Source organism: Phalaenopsis equestris, unplaced genomic scaffold, assembly GCF_001263595.1.
Source record: "Phalaenopsis equestris unplaced genomic scaffold, ASM126359v1 Scaffold207373, whole genome shotgun sequence".
NCBI classification, from domain to species: Eukaryota; Viridiplantae; Streptophyta; class Magnoliopsida; order Asparagales; family Orchidaceae; genus Phalaenopsis; species Phalaenopsis equestris.
The window spans coordinates 42814-56441 of record NW_018226710.1 but is presented as its reverse complement, the minus strand read 5'-3'; the positions used below and the strand labels follow the sequence as shown (position 1 = coordinate 56441).

At 38.3% G+C, this 13628-nt stretch overlaps 1 protein-coding gene across 1 annotated transcript in view; it reads right to left on the bottom strand.

Moving 5' to 3' along the window:
- LOC110036482 (DNA polymerase I A, chloroplastic/mitochondrial-like) overlaps positions 1 to 13628 on the bottom strand; it is a 132073-nt gene that overhangs the window by 101057 nt on the left and 17388 nt on the right. Inside the window, exon 2 of the mRNA XM_020740935.1 lies at positions 9910 to 10226. Coding sequence (XP_020596594.1) covers positions 9910 to 10226 — 317 coding nt within the window. The remainder of the gene's footprint in view (positions 1 to 9909; positions 10227 to 13628) is intronic.

Here is a 13628-nt window from a genome sequence, read left to right as displayed (position 1 = left end):
TGTGATTGTGTGTTCGTGGTGTGGGGGTTATGGGTTGGGTGGTTATGGGGTTGTGTCTTGTGGTGTGGTGACTGTGGGTTGTGTGTGTGGTTGGGTGGTTGTGGTTTGGTAGTTGTGACTTGGGTTGTTGTGCTGTAGACTATGGTGGTTGTGTTGTGTTTTGTGGTGGTTGTGTTGTGTGTTGTGGTGGTTGTGGTGTTTTGTCATGTGACGTGGTGGTCGTGAGATGTGCGTGGAGGTGTGAGGTGGTGGGTTGGGTGGTTGTGGTGCTGTCTTGTGGTGTGGTGGTTGTGGGTGGACGTGTAATTGGGTAATTGTGTTGTGGTGGTTGTGGGTTGTGGTCGTTGTGTTGTGTATTGTGGTAGATGTGTTGTGGTTTGTGGTGTGATTGATGTTGGGTGGTTGTGATGATGTGTCTTGTGGTGTGGTGAGTGTGAGATGTGTGCGGTGGTGTGGTTAGGTGATTGTGGTGTGGTGGTTGTGGGTTCGGTGGATGTGTTGTGGGTTGTGATGACTATGTTGTTGGTTGTGGTGGTTGTGTTTTGGGCTTTTGTGGCTTTGATGTGGGTTGTGATGGTTGTGTTGAGGGTTGGGTGGTTTTGGTATTGTGTCTTGTGGTGTGGTAGTTGTGGGATGTGTGTGGAGGTGTGGTTGGGTGTTTGTGATGTGGTGATTGTGGGTTGGGTGGTTGTGGGATTGTCTTGTGGTGTGGTGGTTGTGGATTGTGGGTTGTGTGCAGTGTGTAGATGTGTGGTTCGATGGTTGTGATGTGGCAGTTGTGGGTTGGGTGGTTGTCTTGTGGGTTGTGGTAACTGTGTTGTGGGTTGTGGTGGCTGTGTTGTGGTTTCGATGGTTGTGGTGTTGTGTCTTGTGGTATGGTAGTTGTAGGATGTGTGTGGAGGTGTGGTTGGGTGTTCGTGATGTGGGGGTTATGGTTTGGGTGGTTATGGGGTTGTGTCTTGTGGTGTGGTGACTGTGGGTTGTGTGTGTGGTTGGGTGGTTGTGGTTTGGTGGTTGTGACTTGGGTTGTTGTGCTGTAGACTAGGGTGGTTGTGTTGTGTGTTGTGGTGGTTGTGTTGTTGGTTTGGTGGTTGTGGTGTTTTTTCATGTGACGTGGTGGTCGTGAGATGTGCGTGGAGGTGTGGTTGAGTGTTTGTGGTGTGTTGGTTGTGAGTCGGGGGGTTGTGGAGCTATGTCTTGTGGTGTGGCAGTTGTGGGTTGTGTGTAGATGTGCGGTTGTGGTGTGGTGATTGTGGTTTGGTTGGTTGTGTTATGGGATGTGGTGACTATGCTATGGGATGGGTGTAAGTGAAGCAAAGTTTGATTTATTTCCTTCCATACAACTTATACTTGAAAAGGGTTTGGGCAGTGCGGTATATTTGTAAATGGCGCAAAGTTTAAATGTGCTAGGCTCCAAGGAATGAGAAAAATGTATTTATAAAATAGTTATTACAATTGATTGTGGTTGGAGGTGGTTGTAGTGCTTGTGGTTATGTTTGGAGATTGTAGTTGTGTTGTGGAGATGTGGTTGGGGTTTTCTTGTGGAGATGTAGTTGGGGTTTTGTTGTGATGGTTGTGGTTGTGTGTGGAGGTGGTTACGGTGGTTGTGGTTGTGTGTGGAGGTTGTGATTGTGCGTGGAAGTGTGGTTGGGTTTGTGTTGTGGAGGTTGTGGTTGCCTGGTTGTGCTGGCTCATGTGTGGGTTGTGGTCGTTTGTGGAGGTCTGGCTCTGTGTGGAGGTGGTTGTGGTGGTTGTGGATGCGTGTGGTGCCTATGGTTGTGTGTGGTGCCTATGGTTGTATGTGGAGATGTGGCTGGGTTTGTACTGTGGTGGTTGGGGTTGTGGATTGTGGTTGTCTAGTTGTGTTGGCTCATGTGTGGGTTGCGGTTGTGTGTGGAGGGTTGGCTCTGTGTGGAGGTGCTTGTGTTGCCTGTGTGTGTGTGTGTGTGTGTGAAGGTGTGGGTTATGTGTGGAGCTGTTGTTGGGGTTGTGTTGTGGAGGTTGGGGTTGTGGGTTGTGGTTCACTGGTTGTGTTGGCTCATTTGTGGATTGTGGTTGTGTTGAGTTGTGACTGTATGGAGGTGGTTGTGGTGTCTGTGATTGTGTGTGGATATTGTGGTTGTGTGTAAAGGCTGTGGTTATGTGTGCAGGTGCAGCTGGCGTTGTGTTGTAGTGGTTGTGGTTGTGGTTGTGGGTAGTGGTTGTCTGGTTGTGTTGCATCTGTGTGGGTTGTGGTTGCTGTAAAATATTAATATTTCACTTTTTCTGTGCTAGTAACGCAATGATTAAGACTAACAAAGTCGGTTCATCAACTATGTGGGATAGGGAAGCCAAACACATATTTTGCAACATTTGTCTTAAGGATGTTGAACTAGAAAATAGACCCACCACTTATTTTAACAATGCAACATTTGTCTTAAGGATGTTGAACTAGAAAATAGGCCCACCACTTATTTTAACAATGAAGGATGGCAAAATATTATGAAGAAGTTCAAGGAAATAACGAGAAGGAAGTACGATAAGATGCGACTGAAGAACAAATGCAGCTCGGTTGAAATATGACTGACAATTATGGAAGGAATTAAAACGAGATTCACGGACTTGGGTTGGAATTCAATCAAACTGACTATTGATGCTTCAAAGAAGTGGTGGACTGAGAAATTGCAGGTAACATACGACGTCATGTGGCATACGCCGTCTTCATTTTAAAAATAATATTATCATATAATTAAATATTATTTTAATAATTTTTTTCTTTATTTTAGTAATGATGATATTCACTGTTAAGTGAGATGTATATCTTATTTTTTGGGTTGTTCTAAAATAGATTTTGCTTCCGCGGTATCGCGATATTAAATATATTGTTATGACAGTTCTGTTGCAAACAACATTATTACAGAGAGACGGAATGGTCATTTGTCTAGAAGTAACTATGTTGCAGCTATTTTCAAACAACACTAAACAAACAGTCTATCAGCTTATCTGCAGCAGCTTTCTGGGGCAATTGTTGCGCAGCAGCTTATTAATAAGTTGCAGCTGCCCCAAACAGACTCATAGTATTTATAATAGCAGTCATAAATTAATGAACTTAGTAATTTTACTAAAGTTAAAATAATGGCAAACATATCAAAAATAAAAAAATTTCCATTTTACCTAATAAATAATAAAATAAATAAAACATAATAAATGACAAAATAACAAACAAACATCAATATTAAAATAAAAAAAACATAATAAATGACATAAAATAACAAGCAAAACATCATTATAGCAAAGCAAACAAGGCTAATGCAGATAACTAGAGGTAATCTTCATGAAATGAAATGAACCAAAACATGTATAAACCAAAACCAAAATAGCTCGAGAAATAGTCTGGGCAATCATGACATGAACCTGAACCGACACAAATCAATAAAGTAAACCTTGGATATGCTTCACCCAGTCACGTCTTTTACCAACGTCACATTTCATGATTGACACGCGTTGACCACAACACAAGTTCCACGACTCTACAATGTCAAACAAGTCGCTGAAAATAAACAATGAGTATGATATCAGGTAAATATTTATGGAATGCCCGCCCGAAACATCATTCAATAGTAAAATGCATCACCCCATTGCATCTGAAGCATTGAAATTACCTAAGAAGGAACATATGATCAAAAAGAATAAGCATGATAAGAACGACAGGATTCAAATGCGATGTCATGCAAATTGGGTTGCAATTACATCGATTGTCATCAAAATTGTACAAATAATCTTCGTTCTTAAAGCGGATTCCACAAGTGCATCCGAAACGTCAAAAGTATCCAAAAATGACACTCATATTATATGGATCACGCATGGGAGCCTTCAACACTAAAATTCGAGGCAATAATGGAAATTTGAAATGGACAAAACACAAGAATGAGCGAGTAAAAATATCCATACATAAATAATCATTTTTTAATATAAAATCGTTATCGCACATGCAGGACAAATGCTATTTTCGTTGCTATATCTGCTTATTACTAATATTAAAACAAAAAAAAAAATCAGATAAAATTGCCCTAGCTGCTCGACCCAACTCCATTCCCTTAGGCTACAAGCAGCATTACAGCCCCCTGTTCAACCCATAACTCGTGCTCTCCCTTTTCACCTCGTGATAACAACTCACTAAACTCGCCTTTTACATCTTCCTCTTCACTTCCCAACAAACTGCATAACTCATCGCTCCCCAACAACGAAACACATCTTCTTTATCTCTCTAAAACAACGAGAAAACAATTGTCCCTCTCTCTTATCAGGATAGCCACATCACTCTCCCTCCTCACAATTACTTTCTACATCAAAAAAGTACAAAGGAGAGAGAAAAAAGTATAATTGTGTTTTTTTCTCACAAATTTACCACCTCTTTACCATTAACACTATCAAACAAATGTATAAAATGATAGCAATTCTAACATCTTAAATGCTCGAATAAGACATGTTCGACGCAAAAAGCAAAACTTGTGCACACATTTTTAGTGGCAAGGGGAAACTCGTAATAGGCACTCATGAAACAAAGGGTATGCCTCATGAAACAAAGGGTAAGCCTTGTGTGTGCTTTTTCTTACATGGCGGGGAAACTTATAAGTTGCAAAGTTTTCATGCAATTACCCTATGCAAGGTGTGTGATGAGTTTTGAATATCATGATCAAGGTGTCTCATGGCACCAATCATACAGGTCACTGTTAGCGTGATGGGCCCAAACTCTCGATGCAATCCCATATGCGGGGATGTTGTCAAGAGACTACCAAAATTTGGATTGATGAGCATCGAGTAGATTGATTAAAATTAATATAAAATGAAATGTAAAATTAAAAAAAAAAAAATTACTCATGTGTATTGTTCTTAACACATGAAAAATTTTGTGCTTGCATATTTTTTTCTTACAAATATCCCATGTGTGTTTCTCTTTATGCAATGTATATTGAAAATTATAACATGTCACAGAACACCGACAATACAAGTATTTCATAACATGTTGAGTAGGCCCACTCTCCCAAAATAACTCCCTAAGAGGAGATGATGCCAAAAAACTACCAAATTTATTTTGCTTTGATATATCAAGTTACTTTCATTTGATATCTTAGGTTAGTTTAAGCAATTAATGTCTACATTTACTTTGTGCAATTTATTATATGATATTTTAAGGCTTGCACAATTTATTACTTAATATGGCCATAATTTATTACTTCATACAATGTTAACATGTTTAGGTATTTTTTTGACATATTTATAGGCTATGATGCTAAAATAATTTTTCTTACCTTCAATTTGACTCTAAGAAATTTTCTCATTATAAGGCTTACACCTCAAAAAGCATTGAAACTTACACCACATCTCACAGCCAAAAAATGCTCAATACCCAACCACACAAATTTAAATCTTAATTTGTGCTAGATAAATCTAATTGAATTGACTTAAGTTTGATCATGATAGTATTTGGAGGCTAATTGGGTAAATTTCTGTTTATATGAGCGATAAAAATCTAGGGCTTCAAGAAGGAATAAGAAGAATACAAAAAGGAAGTAGGTAAGTTGTGGAATTGCAAAGGAACGAAAATATGTGAGTTCAGCAGCGTATGGGCGGGAGTAGACATTGATCGGTAGCTATCCCAGCTGAAATCAGTGAAGAAAATTCTGAATCAGCGATGTTAGGGTGGCAAGGGGATTTCACAACATGTTCTTAAGCAAGATATAGGCACACCACTTGCAAAAGAAACACTCTGAAGACAAAATTCAAAGAAAACGCAGGGAATCAAGCCGTCTGGTCGTAGGAAGCAGGGTTGGTGGCTCAAAAAGGGTTTAAAAGGGGTGGCCAGCTGGAGAGAGGAAGGTAACTTTGGGAGGAAGGATTGTGGGAAGCAAGAAATAGAAGATACACATCACATTAGGACGAGTTACAGCAGAAGCATCTTCTTGCCTTCGAATACATCACCAGGAGAGAACACGAGGACATTGACGGCTCTCCTAAGCAAGAATTGACCTAAACATCATGACAACCGCATATATAGACCTAGGGTACTTAGGGATTGGCCCCCACATCAGTTGACAGCAAGTCTCCTTGGAAGGGTTTGATTGAACTGAACAAATGGTCCATAAGGGAGGACATCTGAGCCGGTCCAATGTTTCCGTCGCAAGAGGCCACAGCAGTCCAAATAGGGCCTCCCACATCAGGTACGTCCGCATCATCGAGTAGGAGGAGCTTCATCATCTTCCTAGAAAACATCTGGAACTGATTTACCACAATCATGATAAAATCATTGTCTTGCTATGTCAAAGGTAACTCCACCACAAGATATATACTAACATTAATTCCCTGCAACTCTATAACATATATGTACTTCCAAAGACTATCTTGATAGAATAAATAGTCATCATTTTTGGCACACTGAGAGTTGGGGCTGCATCCGGTTTAGTACTCTCACGAATCAAATCTTGTACTGTTAAATGTGTAATATGTTTCTCCCAATTCTCATACTCGGCTAGGCGTCTCAAATAAATAAGTCTGTCTGGAGCTAGCACTGGAATGAAATATGTGGGAAGCTGAATCATTTTCAATGGCAACCACTCAGGAGAGACCTCTTCTTCTTCTCTTGAAGAATTTGGATCCCACTATAGAATGCTCTTTCCTACAATGTTCATAAGAAGATTTCAAACAATGTATTTCATCTATCATGCCTGACCATCCGTAAGTTGGCACACTGTTGAACTGTACTTAATACTTAAATTACTTCAAATAGTCTTCCAAAAATAGTTCAAAAGTTCCTCATCTATGACATGTTAGACCTTCCTCATTAGTAGCAACTCATGAGGTAGACTATATGTCTGAAAATCCTAAAGTTCTCTTATTTGAGTTACTTGTGTTTAGTATGGGTTCCAGAAACTCATGATCCTTTCGGACAACTAATATGAGTCTTGTTGGTGCTCCTCTACTTGCCTGCAAAAAAAATAGTCTGTGACACCAATCATTAAACTATAATGAGTGCCCATCATCTGAGACTTACTACCTTCTAGAAAAACTAATGTTAATTCAGCCAAAGTCTCTCTCATGGGCTTATCTCAAATCAATGGCATCGCTTCCTTATCGACTGAAAGTTGAGACTTTTCTCTGAAGGTTTCATTATCTCCTATGCCACTGTCCATTTCTTGAACTGCTCACTGCTCAATGAAAGACATCGCCCTCCAGTTTGGGCAATCAGATATCCTGTGACCAAAATCGTCACAATCAAACCATTTACCTGTGGGGATGTATTTGAGAGTACTGACAATCACTAGGTTGGCTTGGGTGTTGTATTGGGTGCATTCTTGTTGTCTGATCTAATAGCTGACTCTATTTGAAAAGTGATGGGGACCTGAAACTGTTGTGTTGTCTCTCCACCTTCAGAGCTAGGGTCTGAATCTTTTGCAATGTCCAATAAGGCTATAAATGCACCAAATCACTAATAGACGATCTCAATCCTATCAGATATCAAGTTATGGTGTTCTTGTTGGGCTCCACCATCCCACACTTAAACATCTAGATATTTTCCGTTTTGGCCTAACGGTCTGACGATTTTTCCCTGTTGGTGTAACTTTCCTAGAGGTCACTCATTCCATGAGTGCTCACATGCAAGCACGCTTAACTTTGGAGTTTCTGATGAAATTTTATTGTTACATCAAAAGGTGTCTTGATGTTTAAGAGGTCAACTTCATTCTACTTGAAGATTTTCACAGATCAACGACTGTCCCAACTGAAATTAGAGAAGGAAACTCTCAATCAGAGATGTTAGGGTGGCGAAGGGGTTCCAATACTTGTTCCTAAGAAAGATACAGACACACCACTCGCAAAATAAAAGAATAAACACTCTAGAGAGCAAAATTCATATAAACACTTCCAAATTCATCAAATCATAAAATTGAAGACTTCCAAAACCCTAATATAATATATATAAGTCCCCTCACAGCAAATATCTAATTAGATATTAAAGAAAAAAGAAAGAAGAAATGGAAAGAAGGATAAAAGGAAACCTAATGAAACATAGAAAGAAAAATAAAAAATTTCATCCAGGTTTGGTTTTCCTGTGATCGCGAGACCACGGCTTACTGCCCCAGTATCGTGTCTCACATCTACAGTATCACGTCCCGAGTCAATGAGGCTACAAGTTGCTCTTTTCAAGTAAATAAGATACCATAATTTTAGATTTGAAAGGAATTATGGCTCATTTTGTTGATGAAATAAAGACATGTTTACAATAAAGAAAATTAGAAGGACAATGAATACCTAGAATCAATTTGATCGATGTTAAGTTTAAACTCAAATTTTGAGTGGTTTTGATGAGGATCGTGAGAAGTAGATAAGGTTTTGATATGAGGTGGCTAAAAATTTTCAAATTTAGTTTGAATTTTGAAAGGAAATTTTATCAAGAGAAATTTGAGGAAGTATAAGAAGAATATCAAGTGGTATCTCGACTGAAAGAATTTCAATGGGTTGGTTTTGTAGCTAATTGGACTAAAGGGAAAGATTCTCAAGTAATGCAAGTCATGGAACAAGGTACAGATTTGTGCAAAGGGTACAAGGGGGGAGGTCCATTGGTAAGGCTTCAAGGTTTAGGTTGTTTTTTATCTTGGGTTTGATTTAGATTTCAAATAATTGTTTAGGTAAGGGTTTGGTTTAGGAAAGAAAAATGTTTAAGACAAATGGAATGACATATAGAGAAGGTTTATGGATGGAGAAAAGGGGAGGGGATTGGTGAATATAAAAAGAGAGGAGAAACCATGATATACCCTATAATCTCCCATGCAGATCATTGTAGAGAATCATTTGAATTTAAAAACTTTGGATTGGATACTGATTGATGATGATTGGGACATATTAGTGCAGATTGCAGCAACTTCAATACTTGATAGTTGAGATACAAATAATTCAATGTAGAGGAAGAACAAAGGAGATAAAAGAAGAATGCATTTGATAAAAATGAAAGAAATCATCAAATGAGAGAGAAGAAATATAAAGAGAAAAAAGGAAGAAGATCTTTATGCCAATAAGCAACAGAAAAGATTTGTACTCATGAATGCAAAAATGAAACCATATCTTTCTCCCATCTTAAGAAAATAATTACAACCTCGGCCAAATAATAATAAATAATAGCCATAAGTTCTGTATTTTTTTAAACATACTAAATTTTAAATAACCCAAGCATACCCATAATACTAAATCACCATTTTACCCCTAACAATCTACAAAATATATATGGAAAAATTACATACATGATACTCAAGTATTTGGTATTAACAAAGCTAACACCCATTCATCACCAATTTTCAAATTCTCACCTAAATATCTACATTAACAGCAAAAGTCCAATCCTTTTTTTTTCTCTTAAATTGCCGATGGACTGATCATAGCATACACAAATAAGAAGATTTGTTAGTTCAAAAAGAATAATATGGGTGTTGGTTGCAAAAATAGTTAAAGATTTGGATGACGTGTACGTAGTTCCTGCGAAAATAAATAACAAAAGACAACATAAAATAGCCTTTTAAACATAATTAAATTAACTAAAAAAAGACTCAATACTTACATGTAACAAAAGTACGCCTTTAGTGCTGCGAAACAAAACAAACAAAAAAGAAAAAGTAGATGAAGAAAAGAAGGATATTTGAAATGGGAGCACCCTATGCTGATGGAATTTTAGAAACAGAATTCATTAATCTTAAAACTAACAGAAGCATTACCAAAGAAAATGAACACAAACAAGCTTAGAATTATTTGGCTCCATCAACTACAACACAAATTTACGTCCCTACAATCAATTACCCCCGAACTACCTTCAAATATCATCCATAATGTGTAACCGAGTGAACACTCGGATATAATGTGAGAAACGGACGCAGAACAAATCACCTGCTAAGCAACGAGGAGATTGAGTCATGCTCTTTGCGGTGGATAGAAGAGGAATAGCAGAGAGAGTGGAACAGGACATGCTTGACAGAAACTGACATTGATTTATTGCAGTAGGAAGGTGGGAGAGAGAGGGCAACACCGCGTGGGTATGAAACCCCAAAGGAGATGAGCAAAAAGGTTTTAAAGCACTTTTGCATCGGACGGTACCTCACCCGACAGAGGCGGAAGATAGTCGGCGCCTCAGTTTTCTTGATATTTGATTTCCTTGCCAAAGAACTCTTCAAGTTGTTTACATTTGCTGATGGGGCCGCGCTGGGCTAGTCCAAATGGAAATCTTACGGGCTTTATTGCATCCGGAAATGAATGAATTTGCATATCCAACACCTAAATTTTGATATTTACAATACTAGCACTATTGCTCAGAAATAAAAAATGTATTTTACTTTTACATAGATTATAATGTTAAAAATTTGGATGTGACGTTAAAATTTTTACTTATTTATATAAATATGAAAATTTAATTGTAGGAGTGGGATTTGGAGCCCGCTATTGCTCACTCCGCTCTAGCTCAAGGGCTAAAGAATGAATAGCTCGTGTATGCTCTCAGATTGCAGTGACTAAAGATACTCACTGAGATTTCAGAGCTAGCCAACTATCATATTTTACCTTAAGAATATAGCTCTATGCATCTGTGAGTCCCTGTCAAATCTTCCAACCCTCTACAGAAGAGGCTCCCCAAAGCGGTGGATGAAGATAGCGAGAGGACTCTCGTCTAATCGCATGTCCATAGCATGAAGATGACCGACCACCTCATGACAATAGAGGGGCTGACAGGAGCAATGGTCGGAGAGGTCAGACTCGGCGCCCTGACTAGCGACCTATTCGATATGATGAGTGTTTGGTTGATTATCATGGAAAGTCTAAAGCTACTCCATTGAGTGTCTCGATGGCTAAGACATTTGAGGAAATTCAAAAAAAAATTTGAAGAAGGTGCACTTGTTAAAAATTGAAGCTTTCCTCTAGGACCTAAGGGAGTATTGTGCCTAGCATCATGATACCCGTCTCCAAGTGCTACTACACTCTAGGGGCTCATGCAAGTGCACGTGTCGTATCAGTAATATTATATTTTAGATTCTGGAATGTCGATCTCATAGAGAACAAGGTGATTCCAATATAGGAAAATTTCTAGCCTACTGACTTTGTTCTTAGCCTGGAATTTTGATTTGGTTAAAGTCCTACAAACTAAACCTATGGTATTACAAGCAATTGTAAAGTTTAAATCTTACTGAAATCCTACTTAACTAGGTGTTGTATTGATGAATATCATGTTCTAGAAATATCCTCCTTTGTAATGATGTAAGTGAAGTACAAGATTTGCAAATTACAAATTGTAAATTTGGCTAGTGACAAATAAAAGCAACTCTCTTCTTTACCCTCTCTTAAGAGCATAAAGAATATTGGTTAAATGAATTCAATTCCTTAAATCTAATTTTGAACCCATCAAAGAATATTTCTCTAACATTTGCTTCTCCATACTAGGCATATCCACCTATACCCCACAGTTCAACGTGACTAACATTGTTGGCTTTACCATAGCTCTCCCAAGTCATTATGGTTCACTACACATTTTAACATTTTACTTGGTAAGAATGAAAAGTAAATGAAGATGTGATGGTTAATTAACACATTAAAAAATTAAAAGAAATTTCACAACACTTAACATCCCTACACATCCTACTTAATTATCATAAGGTAAGGTAAAGAAAGCTACTCAAGAAACATGAGAGAAACAACACACCAAGTCATTGAAACAAGAGAATTCCACTATCCAAATGCTTACACAACAAAAATACAACAACAAAGACATAATAAACTTATCTTCCTTTCTTTTATAATGATCTAAAGACGCTTCACCATTACTCCTCCTAGCTTCTGACTGTTACTCCTGAAAGATTTCCCTATCCTCTGCACTAGAAGGAGGGGAGGAGATATTGGATTAGGCTAACCAACTTACATCAATTCTTCAATCTTTCCATGCTTAACAACCATAGAAGTCCTCCTTCATCAATCCTTCAACAACAACATACATAGCAAATTTATAAACCTATACCATTCCACGACCTCTTAGCAACTCCACGTGACCTGCTTCTCGAACTACCAAAATTGCTTCAAGCAGTTGCCAGTGCCTAGGAACTCAAGGGTTTAGTGCCTATGTGCCAGTATCGCGATGCCTAAGTTCCAAGAGGGTGGCGCCTTAGCTTCATCCTCTCGGTTTGCCAAGGTGGAGACTAGCGCCTAGGCTTCCAGTGGTCCGGTGCTTAGGTGCCAGTCTCCTTGTGCTTGATACACCAAAATAATGTGTTATTTCAAGTATATATATGCTTATTTTTTGTGATACGAAGGGTATTTTCATGTTTTTGTTACAGGTATATCAATTTGAGGCATTTGGAGCAAAAGTAGCAAAAAGGACGAAATTTGGAGCCAAAACGGTGAATTTTGGGATTCTGTCGCCTCAAGCGCCAGAACTGGTGCCTGAAGTGTTATTTTATAGAGAGTTGACACCTGAAGCACTATTTTACTGAGAGCTAGAACCTGAAGCGCCAAAACCTAGAACAGTGTTGTCTTAAAGCAGGATGGTGCTTGAAGCGCCAGAACCAGCGCCAAAGATGATTTTTTGCGGATTAAGGGTGTTTGAAATGAATTTTGTGTGAATTTCAAAAGGGACACTTGTTCTAAACGCCCCATGTAGTGATTTAATGCATCTAGACACTTTGGAAGGTTTTTTTATGAAGGGTTATGTCTCTTGGATCAATAGACATGTCTTTTAAATTCAAAAGGGTTAACTTTTGGATAGAATTTTGGAGGGAATATTGAAATCTTTTTGGAAGGAGGCATCCTCTAATAAAAGAGAGGAAAGTCTAGGGCTTGAAGGAGGAGGCGTATAAAAGAGAGGAAAGTCTAGGGCTTGAAGGAAAGGAAGTGTGAAAGGGGGCTGAAGAGAGAGAGTGGCATGAGATAGAGAGAGAGAAAGACAAGAGCTTAGAGATTTTCCTCAAGGATTGTAAGAGGAGAGGGAAGGTGAGAGATTTCTTTTTCATGACACTTCTAAGAGAGAATTGAGAGTACTTGTAAAAATGGAAAGCACTTGAAGAGAACTTCTAGAGATTTGTTTGGGAAGGATTGTGAGTAAGTTGTGTTCTTTTATTTCCTTATTTTGTAAACTTGTTTTTATATATGAAATCTGTGTTTTGCTATATCCTTCTCATGAATGCTGAGTAGTCTTCTTTATCCTTCTCCCTACTTTGAGATATGGTTTTGTGAAGAATTGATTTTGTTTTATATCATTTTAAATATCAATAATTTGTGATGATTTGAACTTCAATTTTTATTTACTTTTTGATCTGGCCAATTAAAATGTTAAAATGTGTTCAGAAACATATGTTCCAAAAAGGCCGCTATGATTTCTACAATATAGTGAGAGTCACATTTAACTCCATGGGAAAATATTTCATCTATGGGGTTGAGTAAAAATAAATATTGTTGGATGCAAAATTGGAGATTTTAAGGTGACAGATTAAAATCCCCAATTTGGTCGACTTGATTAGAAACTGATGCGAGATTGTTAGACCTCAGGGGAGGGAGTAGTGAGAGCTCTGGAGTGGCAGCCAGTATCCTCCCAGCCTAACAACAAAATTAGGGATCAAACTCCGGATTAGTTA